General features: G+C 39.6%; 1 protein-coding gene and 2 pseudogenes across 3 annotated transcripts; 1 reads left to right on the top strand and 2 right to left on the bottom strand.

The window, feature by feature from the left end:
* Positions 1-39: 39 nt before the first annotated feature.
* On the bottom strand, positions 40-23,304 carry LOC133391354 (uncharacterized). Of its 3 annotated transcripts, XM_061645057.1 has the most exons (3): positions 22,995-23,304; positions 702-882; positions 40-634 (listed from the first exon to the last, which is right to left on the bottom strand). In XM_061645057.1, exons 2-3 carry the CDS (start codon positions 852-854, stop codon positions 131-133), a joined length of 657 nt encoding a protein of 218 aa, XP_061501041.1. In that variant the 5' UTR covers positions 855-882; positions 22,995-23,304; the 3' UTR covers positions 40-130. The 3 variants fall into 3 exon arrangements, 1 of the variants encoding a protein (XP_061501041.1); XR_009764860.1 differs by lacking the exons at positions 40-634; positions 702-882 and adding an exon at positions 13,993-14,529 and having other exon boundaries at positions 22,995-23,279; XR_009764861.1 differs by lacking the exons at positions 40-634; positions 702-882 and adding an exon at positions 21,922-22,849 and having other exon boundaries at positions 22,995-23,279.
* Positions 5,457-7,972, top strand: LOC133391353 (uncharacterized; annotated as a pseudogene).
* On the bottom strand, positions 7,984-8,851 carry LOC133395128 (uncharacterized; annotated as a pseudogene).
* Positions 23,305-23,564: the final 260 nt, after the last annotated feature.

Genomic DNA, 23,564 nt, shown 5'->3' with positions numbered 1-23,564 from the left:
TAAGTTAGCGATTGAGTTCAAGTTTTTATTTTTTATTCATCACAAAAGTTCACAAAATGCATCACAGTTCAGCTGATCAAAAAATTAAACATAAACTAACGACTAAAAACTTAAAGATAATGATTTTTTTTTAACCAATTGTCAGGCGTTCCATAGCCTCTTTCAGCGCTGCTGTTGCATTCTCTATTGCGCCAGCTACCTTCGTTAGAGCGGCGGTAGATTCTTTTTGCGCCCCTATGTTGCGCTTCAAGAGCTGTAGCAGCTCTTCGTTTTGGCGCAACACCGCTACGGTGTTTCTGCGCTTCCGGCTTCGTTTCTGTCGAGCTTTGGTTACCACCGGGTTTTGCTGCTCGTTATTTGCCATCTCACTATTTGGCTGCTCGTGTTCTATGTTTGGCTCGTTATTGTTAATCGCCAACAATTGGTTGTAATTGTTGTTGTTGCTGTCCATCGTGCAAAGCTGATCGCCGAAAGAATGGCTAGAGTTGCCTTCTATTGTGGCCTTTAAGTTGGTCAAGTCAGCAACTCGTTCCTCCACGTCGTTTAAGGGCCGTTGATGGAACGGCCCGCCACCAGTAGCTTTATTAAATCGCAGATTTTTTTTTTTGACCGCACATTTATAATCGAACCATACCTGTAAAACCAGACATCGAAAATTAAAAGCAAAATGTATATAAATATTGTTGCTCTTTTAATCTTACCCGCTTCCACGTTGCACCCGTTCGAATTGGCGGTCCAAGGGCGTTAAGATGCTCGGCCATCGCTTCCCAAAAAGCGGTATGGTCACCCTTGAACATCCCTCTAGCGATGTCGGGTACATCTTCCAACTTGTCGACCATTTTTTGGTACTGCATTCTGGTTGTGCGGGCGTTTTTGTTATTCCTAAAAGTGTATGCAGTATTAGATGTGTTAATAACATTTGCTTATGCTGTTGGTTGTTGAAGCAGTCACTCACTGAAGAAGTTGCTGGAATCCATTGCTGTTGAACGCAAACCGGGTGCGCGAGCCCTTCATCTTTCGACTACCATCGAACAACAGCAGAGGAAGGAAATACCAGCAGCTTCTTAAGCCGAAACAGCAGCACGTTACCAATATCTCCCCTACTAGCAAAGAGAATGTAAAAGTGTGCGTCTTTCAGGCGAGGGGCATGTAGAAGCAGGGGGAGACGGTTGGAAATACGCGGAATTACGCGGCGGCGAGAGCGTTTTTTGCTTTCTACACAGTTTTCGCACTCACACAATCACACATGTGTGAATGTGTGCGTTCACTTTCAGCCAGCGCGCTCAGTTTGGTTTTCTCGCAGCGGCTTGCTGGTGTCGGTGTCTCGCTCGCACTAGTGCAGCGAGTGTTCCTCGTGCGTTCCCTTTCTTGCTACCACACAAAATCGTCAGTACAGTTCAAGCCTTCGCAGTGTGAGGCCGCGCGCGTTTTAGCCTAAGTCCCGGGCGCTCGATGTAATTTGAAGTGAAGTGTTGAAGTGTTGTTTATTTCAATTCACATTATTACGGCCTCGGCCGTATGTTCTATTGATAAAGTGTTGTGCGCATTGAAATAAAGCAGCATTAATCTTTCATAATTCAACATGAATATGTAAATTATGTTGCTTTATTTCAATGCTTTTTTTTACAGTATTCAACATGAACAACATACAGGCAGTAAAGCGGGTGCTTGAAGTGACGATTTTTTTAAATTACAGGCGGTCCCCGAGATACACGGTACCTCTTATACGCGGATTCGGAGATACGCGGTTTTCTAAATTTGACAGTTCTTTGAACAAATTGTACTGATTTGACACATCAATTTTAAATTGCCAAATAATTTCCGTTTTGATCGAATGTTAAAAACTATTTAAAAACGTTTAAAACTGTTATATTCCGTCAGAATCCTATCAAATAATTTATAAAGTGGCTAAAACCACCCCCTACTTTCAAAATTACACGAAAATTATTGATATTTTGGCTAAAAATCACGAGATTCGACTTACGCGGAAATTCGAGATACGCGGTATTTTGCGGTCGTTTTCGGTCCCCATTAACCGTGTATCTCGGGGACCGCCTGTATTTATAATAAAAAATATGTGTGGTTTTGTGGCAAGATTGTGGTTAGCGATGTGTGGAACTGTGCCTTAAGTTTCAATAAAGTGTTAAAATATCAAACGAGTTTGATGTAATTAAATTTATTTCGATGCATGCGATTTTATTACGCAGCAAATCAAAGTGAACGAAAGCGCACAGCGCACAACGCGCAACGAAAGAAACGAGGTGGAGGGGGTGTTCAGCGCAGCGCGCAAGTGCGGCAACAGCGCAGCGCAAACCGAAAGAAACGCGAGAGAGCAAGAACAGCTGATCCGCGCATCCAGCGCAGCGCGAGAGGAAAAAAACGGGAGGGAGGGGGTATCAGCTGATCAGCTGTTTTGTATCGCGAGAGCGCCCCGTGTAATTTGAAGGCATGCGAGAGAGCGCTGCGCGCGCTCACTCTCAATTCGGAAAAAATCGCTTCCGCTCGACTATGGCGGCCAATACAAAATCGACCGAACCCCTTCCCCCTGTTTCTACATGCCCCTCGCCTGTAAATTTCGCTCTCTTTGTCTGTCGGGTCCAGCATATCGCCATTGGTATGGATATGGCGGTACACATGTTTTTGTTTAAAATGATCAAATTTGATTATTTCTGAAATAAAATACTTACATTTTGTCGTGAAAGCAAATGCAACAACTCTGACCGACACAACACAACAATAAACAATCTGAGATTGGCGCCTTTCCGTGACAAAAAGCTGACGGAAAGCTGTTTGACAGTTTTGGATTTCCGTTTGTGTTTCATAATACATATCTTGGCAGTGTGCTTGTGAGTTTGTGTTTCGTTAAATTTTATTTTTCCAACACACAACACAAACGGATGTCATAATACAAATCTTCCGATTTTGACAACTTGTCTTTACAATTTGTGTTTCATAATCGGGCCTCATGGCTGTGAAATATTTCGCATTCAAACTTCATACCTTGCTGCACCGTGGCCAAAACACATATCTAGAGGTGCACTACCAAGCGCACCACCTCTAAAAACAATCAACGATTTTCCGCATCCGGCCCGTGACGGTCTACAACAATGGAAGAGCCGTAGATGCTGTAGCTATCCTGGACGAGAGATCATCGGTTTCCCTATTGGAAGCGGTCCAGGCTCTACAATTGGGCCTCGACGAAAAGGCAGATCCATTGGAGCTTTGTTGGACGTCCAACATGACCCGGAAAGAAGAAACGTCTCATCGCGTGAGCTTCCAGATATCAGCGAAGGGGGTAGGGCGGTGGCGCTACAACATAGCGGCCGCCTACACTATAAACAAGCTAAGTCTCCCGTCTTCTTCTTCTTCTATTTGGCGTAACGTCCTACGCGGACATGCCGGCCAACACAGGGTTTCGACACTTAATTCATTACCATGTAGCCGGATAGTCAATCCTTGCTACGAGGAGACGGTCCATTCTAGGCTTGAACCCATGACGGGCATATTATTGAGTCGTTCGAGTTAACGACTGTACCACGGGACCGCCCTTAGTCTTCCGTCTAATAACTTTAATTACGACATACTGATAAGTACTTTTACTCATCTACATCACTTTCCGACAACGTCGCTGGAGACGGCAAGACCCACCCTGCTGATCGGACTCAGTGATGTGAACCTAATACGGTCACTGGAGACACGGTTCGGACAGCCGGACGAACCCTTCGCTGTGAAAAGCACACTATGATGGCCCAAACGCTATGAATTCACTCACGGAACACTGAAGCGTTTGAACGTGTTTCTGCGTTACTCCTGTGTGCTGTCTGTTTTTGGTGTGATTTTTGTATGAAACCGTTCGTGTTTGAGTTTTGTGAAGCTGTTGCTGTCGCAAGTTTGCTGTGTTGCTGTGTTGAGGCGTTTTGTTCCTGCATCGTATGAGAATTTCTACGAGAACGCGTTCCTGAATTGTATTTCTATGTGATTTCTATTTCATCGACGACTGCGGTTCAGTGTTATTGACCCTGCTTAATACCCCGCTGCGCAAAGCAATCGAAAACTTCTCAAACTCAAACTGCAAACATATTTCACAGCCCATAGCCGGCATCGCGAAAGAAATGGTTTAAAATTATTAGTCGTTAAAAATTAACCAGAGTCGTTTAAAATTGCTAGAATTTTTCATCGTCGATGAAATAGAAATCACATAGAAATACAATTCAGGAACGCGTTCTCGTAGAAATTCTCATACGATGCAGGAACAAAACGCCTCAACACAGCAACACAGCAAACTTGCGACAGGAACAGCTTCACAAAACTCAAACACGAACGGTTTCATACAAAAATCACACCAAAAACAGACAGCACACAGGAGTAACGCAGAAACACTTTCAAACGCTTCAGTGTTCCGTGAGTGAATTCATAGCGTTTGGGCCATCATAGTGTGCTTTTCACAGCGAAGGGTTCGTCCGGCTGTCCGAACCGTGTCTCCAGTGACCGTATTAGGTTCACATCACTGAGTCCGATCAGCAGGGTGGGTCTTGCCGTCTCCAGCGACGTTGTCGGAAAGTGATGTAGATGAGTAAAAGTACTTATCAGTATGTCGTAATTAAAGTTATTAGACGGAAGACTAAGGGCGGTCCCGTGGTACAGTCGTTAACTCGAACGACTCAATAATATGCCCGTCATGGGTTCAAGCCTAGAATGGACCGTCTCCTCGTAGCAAGGATTGACTATCCGGCTACGTGGTAATGAATTAAGTGTCGAAACCCTGTGTTGGCCGGCATGTCCGCGTAGGACGTTACGCCAAATAGAAGAAGAAGAAGACGGGAGACTTAGCTTGTTTATAGTGTAGGCGGCCGCTATGTTGTAGCGCCACCGCCCTACCCCCTTCGCTGATATCTGGAAGCTCACGCGATGAGACGTTTCTTCTTTCCGGGTCATGTTGGACGTCCAACAAAGCTCCAATGGATCTGCCTTTTCGTCGAGGCCCAATTGTAGAGCCTGGACCGCTTCCAATAGGGAAACCGATGATCTCTCGTCCAGGATAGCTACAGCATCTACGGCTCTTCCATTGTTGTAGACCGTCACGGGCCGGATGCGAAAAATCGCTGATTGTTTTTAGAGGTAGTGCGCTTGGTAGTGCACCACTAGATATGTGTTTTGGCCACGGTGCAGCAAGGTATGATGTCGTAGCAAGGTATGAAGTTTGAATGCGAAATATTTCACAGCCATGAGGCCCGATTATGAAACACAAATTGTAAAGACAAGTTGTCAAAATCGGAAGATTTGTATTATGACATCCGTTTGTTTGTGTTGTGTGTTGGAAAAATAAAATTTAACGAAACACAAACTCACAAGTACACTGCCAATATGGGCTGTGAAATATGTTTGCAGTTTGAGTTTGAGAAGTTTTCGATCGTTTTGCGCAGCGGGCAAAGTCTGACATTATCATAAACGAACTGGCGGAATAAAGACCCAGGCTGCAAAAGACAGCCCGAAAGGCTACATTTTGTGTATTTATAATACTGGGTTGGCGAGTTAACTTGCTTTTTAAGCATTTTACTCTTATTATTGAATATAAATCTTCGTGAAAAAAATATTAGACATCGATTATTTTACAACAAATGCATTAAATCTGAACAAGAACTGTTTTTCATCATTTTTCATCTTTTGACCCAAATGCTATAGTCATTGATATTATTGATGTTGGTAGCTTGGTTCGAATGTTGTTGTTGTTTTGGTTGTCAGTCGCTCAAATCGCTCAAATCAAAACATCAGAGAAGCCACCAGAAAAGGTCTTGAGCATCAAAAGTGTATATTTAAGGCGTGATTTCAGTGATAATTCATGTGTTACTGATATTTTTTGTTTTAATAAATAACATAGAATGGAGGAGTCTTTCGCCAAGCGCATTCGATACAACTCGCATCTGTATCGGAATCGTGATCGTCTGGTTAAAACAGAACAGGATGAAGAACCTATTTCAAGTGGAAGTACGAATGGTATGATATAAATTTTACTGATTGCTTTTACTTTTTACTTATCGATTATTGTTACTACATTGTAGCTGTAGAACTCGTGGAAAACGCTGATGACTATATCATACCGGATGATGGACCTGCGAACGTTCAAGATATCCAGGACAGTGATGAAATTGGAGCGCTGGAATGTGCGCATGATGAGGAAAATGATAGTGATGATCATGTCATCGATTATCTCATGGAAAGTTCAGATGAAGAGGAAGCATTGGAACAATACAACGAAGCATTTTCAGTGCATGATGCTTTACGTCGCTGGGCCATATCGAGAAATCAAACGTATGAGTCAATCGAGGAAGTGATGGATATTGTTAGAAAAACAAGTAATTGTAAGCTGCCAAAAGATGCAAGGACTCTGTTGAAGATCAACCGAAACCCTTCTGCGGAGATAACAACAGTTGAAGGAGGACAATATTGGTATCACGGTATTCAAAAATGTTTCAACGAACTAAGCTAATTGATCTCGCGTAATCGTTATAAATTTTCTTTATATTCATACATACGGTTTGATTATTTAAAGCAATCTAAGCCTTCATTCCGATTCTACGCTTTTGATAAACGTATCGATCGACGGATTACCACTATTCAAAAGTAGCAACCTTCAATTTTGGCCCATACTTTTCAACATTCATGAAATGCCAGAAGTACCTGTAATGATAGCTGCTATTTATTGTGGTCCGACAAAACCAGTAAGCATCGAACACTTTCTTCGTCCTTTTGTTGATGAAATCAACTTCCTCATGAAAAATGGAGCACAGATCAATAATAAGACGGTTAAGATAAAACTGCGCGCAATTATAGCTGATTCTCCAGCTCGGGCGTTTATTAAAGGTAATACAAAACAGTTATACATATCTGTACTTAGGTGATTAAAACTTTATGATTCTTCTTTCGTAGGTGTTGTCAGCTTCAACGGTATACATGGCTGCTTGAAATGTGTGTCTGAGGGAAGGAGTATCCGAGGAAGAGTAGCATTTCCCAATATCGCTGGTTCTGATCGCACTAATGAAGGATTTAGGTCGCGCTCGTATGGTAAACACCACAAATTTGATTCTCCTCTATTATCTCTATTAGACGAATTTGATCTTGTAAAACAAGTAATAGTTGCAGATTTATTGCATTTAATTGATTTAGGAGTTACAAAACGTTTGTTAATGGGCTGGATATGTGGAAAATTTGGTGTGGTGCACAAGTTATCTCCTGAACAAATCAACAAAATGTCAGCAATGTTGATGCATATCAAATTACCTGTAGAGATACACAGAAAGTTCCGTTCATTACGTGATCTCAAGTATTGGAAAGGCAATGAATTAAACTCTTTCTTATTTTACGCATCCGTTGTTGTACTCAGATGAACATTGAGTGAACAACAATACAATCATTTTATGTTGTATTTTGGCAACATTACAATTTTTTCATCTGAAGTATACAAAGAGCATCTTCTTATGACTTTGAGAACGAACTTCAGCATATGAAACATTCATTGCGAAGTGGATCGAAAAGTTTAGAACAAACAATAAACCGTATAGCGGAATGGGGAGCCTATAAACCGGATAAATATATTAAACAACTACAATATCCCACGATTCATAGGAGAGGAAATATTACTACACTTCATGTGCGCCAAGGATTTTGTATAAAGAATGATGGTAGCAATTCTTGGTTTTTAACAAAATCGGGTAGCGTATGTCAATTTGTAAATGCAGATATACAGCAGTCTTCCGTAGACTTAACAGCAAGAAAGCTAACTAGGACTATTGATGATTTCAACTATCTTTTCAATTCTAAATTTTTGAACATACATCGCGGGAATATTAACGATTTAGGAAAAGAAAATATTATAATAGGTTTTCAGGATATAAAATGTAAATTAGTAGTAGTACCATTATCTAAGGAAAATGAAAATAGTTTTGTTCCCTTGATACATACATTGGTTTATTAAAACAAAACAACCACGTTTTTTAAAATGATGTGTTTTAATTCAATAAAACGATTTTTTTTTCAGTACGTACATAAATTCGTTAATAGTTCATTTATAAGTATTGACATTATTAAAACTATTCCTAACTGATTAATACTTCTTATATCTATGATGCGAAGTTTTCACTAATCCTACTAATTCTAACCGTTGCTTACTGTGCCTAAACTTATTTTGTAAAACTTCTTTTATTTTCTGGTCCGTAGGGATAAGTCCCTGACATGTGCCTATATATTTATAGAATTTTAATATATTTTTAAAATTATTGAAAGGAATTTTTGGGTTTGGATGACCTATACCAGACCAACTGATATTGACCACAAACTCTCTTTTGAAAAGAATATCCATGCTTGCATGAAGTCGCGCATCCACACTATCTGTAGGTAGCCGAGCATCCACAAATGCTTCCATCTTATTTTTAAAATCGTTGTCTACTAATTTAAGCTCCAGATCGTCTAGTTCGTCTTTGCTACCAACAGGCTCAAATTCAAAGCTAGTTGCACGTACAATCCCTACGCTAGGAGCAACTCGATCAGCTACTATATCTAGCTCAGAACGCATCAGCTTGATCTGTTTTTCCATGTCTACTAGCGTTTTATTCGTCTGTTGTTGTTCGTATTGAATTTCAGTCATTTTTTTTAAATATTATATTCAGACACGAGTTGTCATCAACAACAGACATCGTTTGAGTCTCGATTGATTGCGATCTTGATACTTTATCTGAAAGTTAAACAAAATAAACAACCATATTACAGTTTTGAGCTAGTTTAGTATGATAAACTATGAATTTACTAAAACTACTGGCTTTTACTTACATTGTACTTGTTTTTGCTTGTTTGGCATGCCCGGGATGGAACAAGAAGATGCCGTTTTGGAATTACCCGAAGTCGTGGCTGAATGTAGCGGAGCATTTAGCTCTTGCAGCAACTGCTCGTGCAAAATCGGTTTGGCAGCACTAGTTGTTGAATCTGGTATAAAAGCATTTTTAATATGACATTTCATAATACTATTGCAGGATGCGTTAGCGACCAAACATAAATTCTCGCCATTATTTTGTGGTTTCGATGCCACCATAACACACTTCCCATCTATCATTTTCAAAATTAGCTTAGGTCGTTTTGCGTTAAAAATGCAAGAAAAAAGCGTTATTGTTTTGTACATCTCGATTCTTCTTACGCACTTACTTCTCCATGTTGCGTATTGTGCAGCTCGCGTATTGTGTGTATTCTTATTGCCACACAAACGATGGCCTCTCTCGGGGATCCCGTAGCTGTTACCACAAACTCTGCGATGCAAATGCTAACTATTTCTACAGGAAGAAGCTCAACACTGATGCGGACCAACAAAGCCTTCCATGAAAAAGATGCTCATCGAAACAACTCTACACACACACACACCCGGTTTGACACGATATCACACGGCAGCAGCAACGAACGAAATGGTGATGCAGGGCAACTACAGGAAGTACAGGGAGCAAAAACGTGGGGCAGAGGGGGGAGTGCACATAAGGACTTCAGAAAGGCAATAACATACGACAGCTAATTTTTATTTAATTTTTTTTTTGTTGGACAGTGTGAGGGCGACATATCATCACGAAACACACACAAAAACCAAGCCATATATACATTGAGGTGTGCAAACTCTGTCAAATACTGCCTAAAGCATCGTTATAAAGGCGCCTTTTCGTAGCCGGACGGGCGCCCGAAAGACTGCGGAAAGGCGCCTTTTATGTGACATTTGCAGCCTGAGGAGACTAATTTGTTGGCAACAGCTATGTTGTGTACAACGGGGACAAGAATGTGACAGTTCACGGGCTAGGTATATGTTTACCTTACAGTGTGGAAACCTTGGGATAAAAGGAGTGTTCCCGTATTACACCTGTTTCCATCTACGTTTGAATCTCGTACCATTTGCATCGAATCGCAAACCGCCTGCTTTGAATCGCACGCCACTACGATTGAATGCGTGTAACCATGGTTGAATCGCGTGCCAGTACGGTTGAATCGCGTTCCACTATGGTCGAATCATATGCCACTACGATCGAATCTTGTGCCGCTACCATTGGATTCCTAAAAGCAAGAGCATAGTAAACTGTTTGTTTACGTTTGAAAGCTGTTTCTTTTTTCGCCGACTGCATTTCGTTTTCAAAATACTAATACACCTGTTTCCATCTACGTTCGAATCTTGTGCCATTTGCATCGAATCGCAAACCGCCTGCTTTGAATCGCATGCCACTGCGATTGAATGCGTGCAACCATGGTTGAATCGCGTGCCAGTACGGTTGAATCGCGTTCCACTATGGTCGAATCATATGCCACTACGATCGAATCGTGTGCCGCTACCATTGGATTTCTGAAAGCAAGAGCATAGTAAACTGTTTGTTTACGCTTGAAAGCTGTTTCTTCCTACACCGACTGCATTTCGTTTTTAAAATACTAATAAAAGGGAATTATACCCTGATTATAGGTAAACCCGACGAATATTGGTTGAAACCATGGATTTTACCATCAACAAGGGACCATGGTTTAAACCAATATTAGTGATTTACCTATAATCAGAGAATTCCCTTTTATTAGTATTTTAAACATGAAATGCAGTCGGCGAAGAAAGAAACAGCTCTTAAAACGTAAACAAATAGTTTACTATGCTCTTGCTTTCAGAAATCCAATGGTAGCGGCACACGATTCGATCGTAGTGGCAAATGATTCGACCATAGTGGAACGCGATTCAACCGTACTGGCACGCGATTCAACCATGGGTGCACGCATTCGATCGTAGTGGCATGCGATTCGAAGCAGGCGGTTTGCGATTCGATGCAAACGGCACGAGATTCGAACGTAGATGGAAACAGGTGTATCATTTTGATGCATTTATGAGAAGTGTCCATCTTACCCGCAGTGTCCGTCTTTACCTACCTTCCCCTACATATAAAAAAAATAATTCGTTCAAATCTTGTCCAAACCGTTTTCCATATCATTCAAATGCAGCATTTCGGCAATTTCTTTCATATTCGTGCCTAGGTCATAGGCTCGAACAATGCGTTCGCGGTTTTCGTTAGATGTCTTTTAAATGGCCCCACGTTCCATTTCGTAATGCTGCATGTAAAAAGCACGAATATTAGTAGAAATCTAGGATTATACTTTCAATCAGAGAATAACTACCTTTTATTAGAATTTTAGCACCCGACAAAAAAAAGAAAGAGCTTTCAAACGTAAACAAACAGTTTACTATGCTCTTGCTTTCAGAAATCCATAGTGGCACACGATTCGATCGTAGTAGCACACGATTCTACCATAGTGGAACGCAATTCAATCCTACTGGAACGCGATTCAACCATGGTTGCACGCACTCGATCTTAGTGGCATGTCATTCGAAGCAGGCGGTTTGCGATTCGATGCAAACGGCACGAGATTCGAACGTAGATGAAAACAGGTGTAAATTCCCTTTAGGTCGAATTTGAAAACCCATTTCAAAAGGTATAAAATTGTAATCTTCAGTTTTAAATTGTATAAATTGTTATAAATATATTGTTATAAATGTGTTATAAATTGTAAAATCAGATCACATAACTAATTTAGTGGCTAAAACCTACCACTTCACGTAAAATTATACGAAAATTAGCAATAATTTGACTGAAACCCTCGAAACTCGACATACGCTAATATTCGAGATACCCCAGTCAGACAGCCTTCTGTTAATCTACCCATTCGAGCAGTTTTGTGTCTGTCATAACAGTAATTTAAGAGCAATTTAGCGGTACGAAGTTTTGTCGATTGTTGTCAGTGATAAGATGTAGATAAGAACAAAAAAATAATTCTTTTAGTCATCTTTTAGTGGAAGAAGACGTTGGCGGTGTGTTCAAAACTGTAAAATGTAAAAGTCAACCGAGAAATAGCGTTTATTATTGCTAATTGTGCATCACCTTCTCCGGGTGAAGCGGCTGTTCGAGTCGAGTTTGCTAAACAAAATCATTATAATTGTTTGTATATTAAAAAATAAAAAAATAGATAAAGGAACAGGATCGATCAAAACTGCTCAAATGGGTAATTTAACGACTGCTAATTTACCATAAAATTACTCTTAAATTACCGGTATTTAACGGTAAGATAGGTGTAAATTCAGTCCGATTTGTCTGACTGGGACGCTATTGCCTCCAGTCCGCATTAATAGCGTATATCGGGAAATACCTATAGCGGAATTTGGGGCAAGTGTGCCATACGGGGCAAGAGTGCCACGTAGCATTTTTCCTTAAAAACTTTAGTTTAATGATCAATTGTGCATACAGTTGGTTGCTTTCCAATGACTAGGTATACTGAGCCGAATTTCATATAGTTCTTCTTCTTCTTCTTTGGCTCAACAACCGTTGTCAGTAAAGGCCTGCCTGTACCACTTGTGGGCTTGGCTTTCAGTGACTAATAGATTTCCCCCCATAGCAGGATAGTCAGTCCTACGTATGGCGGCACGGTCCATTTGGGGCTTGAACCCATGACGTGCATGTTGTTAAGTCGTACGAGTTGTCGAGTGTATTACGAGACCAGCCGACAATGCATCTAGCACATCATTATTTTCCGTATTTCTATTATGCTACCGTTATTGCCGCTCAGGATGCGGGGAACGTATTTTCTGCCTTACTTCGGCCTCCCTTAGAATCCTCCTCTGAGCTCTAACATTAGTTAACGGGAGGCCACGTCCGCCTCGGTCACTGCAATCACTTCTGCGCCGTTCATGTCTACTCGAGGCGCCTCGAACAAATGTGGGATTACTCGACCGTCGTCACTGCTTATGGGTGTTCGCCGACGCCTGCGGTAGCGCTCCTCACGAGATGGGACTTCCGCCCGTCTCTCCAACGCTCTGAGGGGAGGGGAGATGACGGTGTTGGTTGGATTGATACGGACTGTTCCGAACTGATCCGAACTGATCCGGACTGATCCGGACTGATCCGGACTGATCCGAAGTCAAATTCGGTTATCATCGGGAATTGGAGTCATATTTTGCGCACCGGAGTCGGAGTTGATCCATGACTCCACTAAAGGATTACCCATCACTAGTGTGTACAGCTTCTATTGGAAATTCCTATTGGAATTGTCCAACAAGGGTGCTGTAGAGTCCCATTCCCATTAAATTAAGTTCATTTCACGGAAGAAGGAGTCAATTAAGTGTCCCACAGCTATGAGAACTCCTGGAAAACCCTGTAAGGATCATAAAGATAATAAATAATAACACATACACATTGCAAATTCCAACTGGATTCTAAATTAGTCCGTCAAAAAAAGAAAGAAAGTTCCGTTTCCATATAAGAAAATGTTTAAAAAATCCCAAAACTATCGGAACACGTAAAATTCACACTATTTAATTTCACGGAATACGATCAAAACAGATGAACAATTTTAAGCAAGCATGCTTTATAGTTGAACGCTCGATAGTTGACAGACACTTCAAACAATACAATACAATACATCAATACAACTAACATCTCATGGCTCTCATTCACTCTTGCCTAGGAAAATTACAGAAGTTTTTTGGGTGAAAAAACGTGCCAACTAAAAAACACATAGTCGATAGTATGCAGGGAATCGAAGTTTAACCAGTGAGTTCGGACTGTAAATGAACAACGAACCATACAGAAGACGAACCTAAAATTACTTAACGGTTGAATATCTGTAGAAATCGCGTTCAGAAGGTTCAGTGGCAGTCCACGTACGCAATTTGACACAACATACATATGCATAAACATGAGAAATATAGGATGCCGATCAACACAACGGATGAATAGCAGCAAAGCACAAAGTTGTAAAGCGATTAAAATATCACAAACAAATAAACAATGACATTTTGACACCCTCAGGAGTCACCTTCAAAGAATGGGTTGCACATTTTCACCACAATTGTATCCTAAAAACGGACATAAATATGATAACTTATGCTAACACCAATGGTGTGACGCGGTTAATATGTTCGGAAGGGAGCTTAAAACAAATACCACGTTTTCGGGAAAACACCTCTAAGACTTAGATAATTTTGTTTAAGTTGATGGTTTCAATTAATAAAATTATGTATACACCGTATTGATACAGAATCTTTTTTCAATTATGTTAAAATTTATATGAAAAACTAATTAACACGTTTTGCCTGGTGGCAGGCCTCAGACCCTGCCAGTGAACTAGTTGATTTACCCGATTTCACACGGGATAACATTAATGTCTCGTTTTTATTAAAATGAGAAGAATATGCAACCTGAGGAGTACTAAAACAATTACAACGATTTTATCCCAAAGCATCATTTTTTCTTATCTGGCATAATAACTGTTAATCTGGTGTAGGTAGTTAAGATCTGCCATAGTAGCCATCATTCATTTGGATATCAGTTAGTTGATTGGTTTACTCGAATACCAGGATAAACAGTCGTGAGCATCAGGGACTCGATCCATGCAAGAGTTGGGCACATGACAGGAATTCTTTTGAGAGTACAGTGGAGCGCCATTTGTCCGGGTACCTTTTATCCGGCTGTCCGTTTATCCGTGCTGTTGAGAAATGACAGTTCAATACAATGATGACATTGCGTTATGAGGAGGATATTTGAAAAAGCGATTAATTGAGCACATTGTCATAACAAAACACCCGATAATTCAAGGCAAATTTCAAATATTCTGGTGGAAAAAGCATGAAGTTAATAAGAGCTGGGTTATTTTTATCAACAAATAAGACAATATTCCAAAAATTCTTCTTCTTAAATTTGGCGTAAACGTCATACGTGAACATACCGGCCTGTACAGGCATCCCCCGAGTTACGACGATTCGCAGATACGACGATTTTGATTTTGACAGTGAAAAGTTGTCACTGGCATGAAATTAATGTATTTTTTTGAATTTCTGTGCTGATAACCGTTACACACACATTTTCAAAGAATCTTTAACTAACCGATCTTCAATATTTACATCGTGCAATCGACTTTTGCTGTAAAATTAATACATTATCAAACATTGTTGCCCCCGGAACGCCGAACCTCTCGGCAGCAGGGCTCGTCGTCGTTGTAGGGTAGAGGAGAGGCTTGTCTTCGCGCCAGTTTTCGGTTGCAGTGCCGATGTAATGTGATCGAACGTACGCGGGGGCCGTCGAGCACTATGTTAGCGGGGAGTCAGTTTTTACTGATATGAGACGAGGTGGAGTGAACTGTTCAAAGCGGACTGATTGAACCCGGAATTTGATCGTCCAGGCGATCATGGAAACTCCTAAGGGGTTTCCCTTACTGGAAACTCGAAGATTTTTAGGAAGTGTAACGTCCTCTCTTGGCAGTCCGAACGAATCTGATCGGTCGTGATCGGTGTTGGTTTTATTTATCGATAAAATATATTGGTTCGGTGCAATTTCTTACAAATTAGGTCGCTGTGTTGTTTTGTGACAATTACTTGTTTTTGTTTTGTATGGGATGCGTCAGGGAGGGGTGAGGTGTTTTTGTCGCTGCGTGCTTATGCTGTAGTTTCAATGTATTGCGCAAGAAGGTTTCAAATGGGTGTCTTCGTCACCGCGCTTGTACGTTGCTATGTGTTCTCGGTGACGGCGACCTACTTTTGTTGTGGTGACAATTGCTTTTGCTTATGATGCATGTTTCGGATGTTTTTGAATGGACTGTGTGGCCTGAACTCTTCGGGTTTGTTGCCCTGGTCTGATTTGCTGAATATGTTATAAATGTGTTACAATAGTGTGATTTGTTACCATGTGTCTATAGCTGATAGTGTGGTTAATAATAATGTAGTTTATACTACAGTAGATATGCTACACCGATCTCGCTATATATAAAATCGAAAATCGCCACAATGACGTGAGTGTAAACATTCAGCGAGAGAGCGAAAGCGGTGAGCGCAGCTCTCTTAGCAACGCGAGTTGCTGCGAAAGGACTTGCTCCATGCCACACTGCCAGCCCGCGTGTAATGAGGGCAATGGTTACTTAGATTTTTTGTTTACACACACCGATTTGAAAACACGTGGTATTGGATATAATGATTTTTTTTTTATTAAAGTAGCAAATTAGCCACCTGATGATAAAGTGTCCCATCTCATACCCCTTCACATTATAAATCAAGATATTCAAGGCAATATTTAAAAAAAATGTTTGAAAACTGTGCAAAATAGCTTATTTGTGACATGGTTGATATTCCAATTCATTCAATCATTAATAAAGCCAACCATACTCATTATTGGTGCTTAAGCACCTCGCATACTACATACATTCATTAACACGTAGCCGGATAGTCAATCCTTGCTACGGGGGGACGGTCCATGGGCTTGAACCCATGACGGGCATGTTATTGAGTCGTTCGAGTTGACGACCACGTACCACGGGACCGCCCCAAATCTACTACTCCCTCAAATCTACGACTCCGCAATATTGGAGTCGGGACAAGGAAAACGCATGACAATAAGAGGCGGATGTAGGCGAGAGACCATAAGCGGCCATATGCTAAAAAGCCTTGATGAAATTCCGAGCAAGAAAGGGGCGGATGTTGATGGCTTGAAAGTTAACGATTTGCTCGAGGGCGGGAAGAACTACTTATTTCAGGATGTCCTTCGGGAACAAAGCACTAAAGGGAGAGATGGTTCATTGTGCTACATGACTGCAACATACTGCGCGTTAGTGGAGACAACCGTGCGCACTGCATTCAGCCGGATCAGCATCAACTGCAGAATGATCCACAATGAAACTATGCTTACTGTAACGTGGTCAAGAGAGCTGAAAAGATTCTGACTGTATCTATCAAGAGTGACGGCAATATCTACCATGTGATGCTATCACCGTACTATGTTGTCGATTAAGAACAACCACGTTATAATTAAGGACACGTCAAATTAGAAGCAAAATTTGACAAATGTGGGGCGGCAAGAGTAAATAAAGTAGTTTGCAAGTAAATGTGAATTTAGTTAATTGATCTGGAAAGGCTATAACAGTGCTGAATCATTCTTTTCTATAACAGTGTAGATTGGAATATTAGAACTATACATTTGGAATGGTGATATGAGGGGATATGTTCACTGTCGAAATCTGATATTTGGCACAACAGTAACAATTGTCTCATACACAAATACCCTTTCCATTGAATACTTCAAAACCAGTTTCAGGATAATAAAATAAAATTTTGATGGCGTTTTTGGAAATGACCCTCATGAAATTAAAGACCAAGCAAATTTACATTGAAATTGTTCTAAGCATCTATTACTAATTACCTAACGTATGAAACATAAGTCGAAAAAAGAGTAGAAATGGAATTCGAACCACGTGCGATATCATATTTTTGTAGTTCAATCTTAACATTTATGGGCACAAAAAACAGAAGTCACCCTAATTTTTTTTAATCCACTGCACATCAATACGTTTTTCAATGAACACGTTGTAGAGATTACTACTTAGCTATGCTTTCCAAAAAAATCACGCCAATAACCAAAAAATAATAATCAAAAAATTATACATTTGCGTCTACAGAGGCATTTAAGATTTAAGATTTACATCAGTATGGCTCAAAAGTAGCCTCATCGATATTTAACGGTTCTGCAATGTACAGTAAGAACTGTAACAACAAGGAAGCTACAAGGTTAAAACAGTTGTAAGAACAAATAAGAACTCAAACACCTATGAGTTATGGTTGTTGCCACTGGACGTGTAGAGTTTGAAAATGATTCGAAATTTGAGGACATCCGGTAGATTTTACCGGGCCTTAATTAGTATTCAATATATATTCAATAAACGACATTGAAATTAATATTTTGCAAATAAAGATGTTTTAGCCGGACTGTTTTTGTGGAACAGCAATGTTTATCTTAGCATTATTTTTAGTTATCATTTTGTTTGAGTGAGTTTTACGCTGCCCGGCCGTGTAGAAATAGTCTTCTTGTTTCTCGAAAGAATTTTTCTCTAACGGATCAGTGGTGTCTAGAATTAGTACGAGTACAGGCGGTCCCCGAGATACACGGTTAATGGGGACCGAAAACGGCCGCAAAATACCGCGTATCTCGAATTTCCGCGTAAGTCGAATCTCGTGATTTCCAGCTGAAATATCACTAATTTTCGTGTAATTTTGCAAGTAAGGGGTGGTTTTAGTCACTTTATGAATTATTTGATATTATTCTGACTGAATATAACTGTTTTAAACCTTTTTAAATAGTTTTTAACGTTCGATCAAAACGGAAATTATTTGGCAATTTGCAATTGATGTGTCAAATCAGTACAATTTGCTCAAAGAATTGTCAAATTTAGAAAACCGCGCATCTCCGAATCCGCGTATAAGAGGTACCGTGTATCTCGGGGACCGCCTGTATTCTTTATTTAACGGACATATGAACGGTTTTTGTTAGTTTGGTTGGTTTCAAATTAATTTTAAACTATGTTCGTTGTATCAAGGGGGTGGTTTAAACCGCTCAATTAATTGTTTTATATGATTCTTTCGTGAATATAACACAGGGTTTAACCTTTTAGAATATTGTTTTTAAATTCAATCAAGAGGGAAGTTCGCTTTGAATTTGACAATTGATGTGTCAAATCGATTGGGCTGCAGCCTGTCCGAGCAACCTGTCAAGCGAAGGCTGCACTCTGGCACCAATCGAAAAACGTCTCGCGCGACAAAATATAGCTCATTTGGCCCAGTCAACCTACATGCTTTTTGTTTAAAAAAAAAAAACATAAAAAATTAGTTAAAATGTGTTCAAATTTGTGTATTTGAGTTTTGAACATAAACAATCTCAACAAATCGATTGTTTCAGCCCGCGATTGTTTTGGTACTCATTATAACTGCTGCTGCTCATTTTGGTGCTGCGTTATAACCGACTCCAGAGCCGTGGGTGACTGGAGCTTAGCGGAACTGGCTATTTATGTAGGCTTTCTTAACATGTGAAGTTCCATGAAATCACATATTCCCTTTCTATAGAATGAATGTGAATATTTTCTGTAGACTTTAAACATTTAACTGGAAATTTTAATTGGCAATGTACTTTTCTAACTCGTCCTACAGTATAGTGAACTCGCAAAACTGACAATCATGAGTGAATAACTCATGAAAGCTTGTATAGGTCGGCATGTCCGCGTAGGACATTACGCAAAATGGCATTTAAGCGTTTAGAAAAATTATTCTTACTGTGTGTTACGGACAACAAAAGTGTTTGGGCTTGGCTTTAAGTATGCTGTTTATTAGAAAAAATTAGTATAAAAGAAAACGAAAAAAATGTAAAACAATAAATGCAATGGTTCTTGATGAAAGGCTGGTGGTTAGCAATTGCAATTGGTTGTATTCAATGTATTTTATTGATACTTGCGATATAAAATTTGGTAACACCAAAAATGAAAATGAAAAGGATCGAGTAAACTAAGCAACAACATAACTGTTAAGGATGTAAGTGAAAAAAAAACATACTTATTGAGGCGCATAATAATTTTTCTATAGCGACTCTTTTACTACCAGCATTAAAGCATTAATATTTGATACATAGTTTGGGAAATGTAAACAAAATCAATTGTTAAATTTTTTGCATAAAAACAATAGCTCTGATGCACAACATTTCTACTCCTCTTAATCACCACGCATTGCCGTGGTTATTAATTCAGGAAAAAATAAAGTTCAAAATTTGTAATGAGTACACAAATTGGAGGTGGAGTTGCAGCAGAATAAGATTGAGACATTGCCACAGAAAGTGTAGATATGACATGTTCAAGGTAAAAAAACAATAAATAAGAGGATGGAGCTTTTTTAAGCAGAATTATGATTTTTAGTGATCACTCCCCATTATGAAATTTTTCTCAGTGTATTGTAGCACCCTTTGGCATCTTCTCTACAAATTTGAGCAAAATCGGTTGAATGTTTAATTTTTAACAAAATATTAACATCATTAGATCTTGATGAAACCATCAAGAATAGGAGAATGGAAGGGGATGAAGAGGAGAAAGTGGTAAAAAAAGCACAACAAATCATGTCCTAAACTATAAAATACATTTATGACAACTTTAGCTAGAATTAATATGCAAGTTATTGCGAGATGCAAAACTGTATTCTGTTTGTAGTGATGGGAAAATGAAGTTTCTGTCGGAATCGATTTCAGCTAGTTCCGAAGTTTTCTGAAATCGATTCTGAATAGAAGGTCCGGAATCAGTTTTCAAAATCGATTCCGGAATCGGCAACGGAATTGGTTCCGATATAGGCTCCAGAATTGGAATTAGCTCCGGAATCGGAATCAGCTGCGGAATTGGAATTGCTCCGGAATCGGTATTGGCTCCGAAATCAGAATCGGTTCCGAAACTCCGATAGCGTAATCCAGCGGCCGGCAAAGTCCGGCCCGCGGACCGAATGCGGCCCGCCGCAACATTCAATCCGGCTCGCGAAAGGTTTTGACTGTTTTTGAAAGATGGGAAGAAACTATTCGTATACAACTTACTGAATATTTTCTAGAATTAAACTTTATAACATCGTACTCTTTCAACTTTAATTAAAGTACTATGGAATGACGGATCGTTCGGTATGTTCGAACTCGTGATCAATATCCCCGTAACGTTTACATGAAAAAATTGCCTTTTTTCGGCTGGCTGTAGAAAAAAAACCAGGAGAGATATTTTCTTTACATGTACATCATTTAAAAGGTAATTATTTAAGCTTCCTTGGACAAATAAAACTAAGACTTTTGGAGTTGTCTTTCATCAATTATCTGGAAATTCGCCATAATGGACGAAGACATGCATATAGGCATCCTAAGTGCTCGCGACAAAATTGTTAGAGTAGAGCTTTTGCATTATGTTGGTCCAGAAAAATTCGATGGAACACATGTGACGAATGTTGTACTAGTTTGCAGACTATGGTGTCATGTTTCAACAACCGAAATTAACGAAATATGAACGCATTGAGTTTTGGCGGTATTGTTTGCCTTTGCGAAGTCAGTGGACGCGATTTATGCTTGCTGATATGTGTGTTTATGTTTCCCATACTATTTCACTGTTTGGTGGGTTGCATCGATCTTCCGGCCCAGATAACTGAGTAATGTAGCCACTTGTACCTCTGTCTTCATTTTTAGCTTTTTTGGAACCTCAAACAAGAACCTGGGCTTTATTTCAATGCTTTGATTGTTGCCTTATAGTGCCAAGATAGTGGTGAACAAAACGCTGAAATGTTCTTATGCGACGACAGACTTCAGTACGCAGTCAATTTAAAAAGCTACGGGGTGTCATTCATTGATCGCGCACGCTTATAAGTTGGTTGGTTCACTTTTTTGGTAATCATGGTTAGAGTTCGACTGATAGAGGTGTCAAGGTAAGGTGACTGATAGAGGTTGTCTGTTGCCTCATGGGATACTGCTATTTAAAGTGCAATTAACGTTTTGTTAGAGCGGGTGAAGATAATCCCATGATAAATCCATGAATTTGTCAATTTTGTTGATGCAACCGTTATGTAATTTTAACATTGATTCAACAAGATAGTAAGACTTTCGAAATGAAGGAAATCGCACACGAAATTTAATATTGCTGAGATATACTAAAGCCTGGTTACAATAAATTTATCTAAAGATTTGCATGCGACTTGCATTTGATGGGAGAGCATTAGACTATCGCCAGCGCAAAACATGCAATACAAAATTTTAAATATAGTGAAAAAGCTCCATACATTTTCACGCGATATTTTTTTTTCTTTTTTTTTTCTTTTTTCTTCATTTCACACATATCAGTTGGTTTCCCTTTGAACTATTTTAGGGATATTTTCGATCATATTTGAAAGCAAAAACAAATATTTAAAACTCCTGTTATTTTAATGAGAACGACGATTCCACACTGTTGCTGTTTACGAGTGCAACGATTGTCAAAGTGCGTTTTCGTAAGGAATCAGTTATCAATTGATCTGACATGGTATGACATCTGACTTGTCCATAAAGCATTTTTATAATTACTGAATCTATGTTTGCTTCGATAATTTTTCAGCCGTTCAGACTTTTGTATCATACCCGGAATATATTCAATATTTTTTTGCGGCGTGGGAGGAGGGGTCTTTAAGAAGCGACATTAATCCCTTTTTGTTATTTTTTTACTGATCAAATGTTTAGTCATGTTTTGCTGATTCTCAAATGACTAATATTACAATTCGTTTTTAAAGTCGGTATCATTAATTTTGAACCGTATTTTGATGATTTAATTACAGAAAAACAACAATAACACCTGAACTGTTTGTCAAAGATTAAAATGTAATCATTTAAGCGCAATAATAAAAATACCGCATTCACCTGGCCCGCGGCACTCGATCATTTACTGAAGTTGGCCCTTTGCCTCAAAAGTTTGCCGACCGCTGACGTAATCGATTCCGAAGCTGATTCCCTGGGACTTGCCAATCGTATTATGCTATGGAAACAACATACATTGAAAACTGTACTCTACTCGCTTGAACAGCAGCAGTGGGCAAATAAAATAATGTTGTGAGAATAATTTTGGTTGATGAAAACAGCGGCCAAAATTCGCCTTTTCCTGCAAAATATTTAGCTAGACGAATACTTTTTGGACTGACTGTACGTTGAAAACAACTGTATTCTACTCGCTTGAACAGCAGCAGTGGGCAAATAAAATAATGTTGTGAGAATAATTTTGGTTGATAAAAACATCATCCCACACATAACAGTATTGGTGAACAGAGCACAGTTTTAAGTTTAGCTAAAAAAAAACTCAATTTTGCACATTCGGTTTACAGTCAACTGCTAGCGTTCTAGATTCCGGCGGAACGGAAAGTTGATGAAAATCAGCGCCGGGCTGAACGTGTTAATTTCCATTCGAAATTGTGTTTAAAGCACTGCCGAATTTCATCAACCGCATATCTCGGATTTAGTGTAATATGCTGTAATACAAAACACATTTCAGAATTCCACTCTCGTCTGTTAGTTATTTTAATTGAACAAGCTATGATCCAACATCTAGTATGTTGGCATTGAATAACTGACGCGTTATTTATTATAATACCAAACAATTCGTAGAAAATTTACCTGTTATGATTGCTTAATGCATACAACTTCACGAAAACTGCGTCTCTTTATCCATCACACACAAAAATGCACCACGATTTGGAATACGGCAACTATTTTAAAAACTGCTTATGTATTTTTCTCAATCCACACAAAGGGATACTTTTGCCAGTAAAAATGCCTTTGCTATACTTCGGTACCCTGTTCATTCGTTTCGTTAAATGCAACTTAAAGTTTCAAACAAATTACAAATTGCGTATAGCAAATGTGCAAAATGTCCAACTGATGCCAATTGACCGTGCTGCCAACTGGATCCAAACATTTTCTAGACGACCCCGCTCAAGGTGTATGAGTATGACAAGGTGAAATTGTAAAAAGCAAATCCTAACCAGAGTGACCAGAAATACCGATTTTAGGCCCGATTATTAGGGGCGGAGGCAACGCTTTTTCGCATGCGATTTTATCAGACGGCCTGTCAAATTTTTATATGGGAATTGACAGATAACGTCGGACGACGAAATCGCACGTCCGACGTTATCTCTGTCAAATCCCATATAAATCTCATCCGATAAAATCGCATCCGATCCAAGG

This window comes from Anopheles gambiae, chromosome 2, assembly GCF_943734735.2.
Source record: "Anopheles gambiae chromosome 2, idAnoGambNW_F1_1, whole genome shotgun sequence".
Classification (NCBI taxonomy): Eukaryota; Metazoa; Arthropoda; class Insecta; order Diptera; family Culicidae; genus Anopheles; species Anopheles gambiae.
This window is presented reverse-complemented; position numbering and strand designations above follow the sequence as displayed.

What these genes read in the sequence shown, in the direction of transcription:
- LOC133391354 (XM_061645057.1), bottom strand. Translation starts at nt 854, where the DNA reads ATGCAGTACCAAAAAATGGTCGACAAGTTGGAAGATGTACCCGACATC. An exon ending in CGGGTGCAACGTGGAAGCGG is followed by an intron (nt 635 to 701) that starts GTAAGATTAAAA and finishes CTGGTTTTACAG; the next exon opens with GTATGGTTCGATTATAAATG.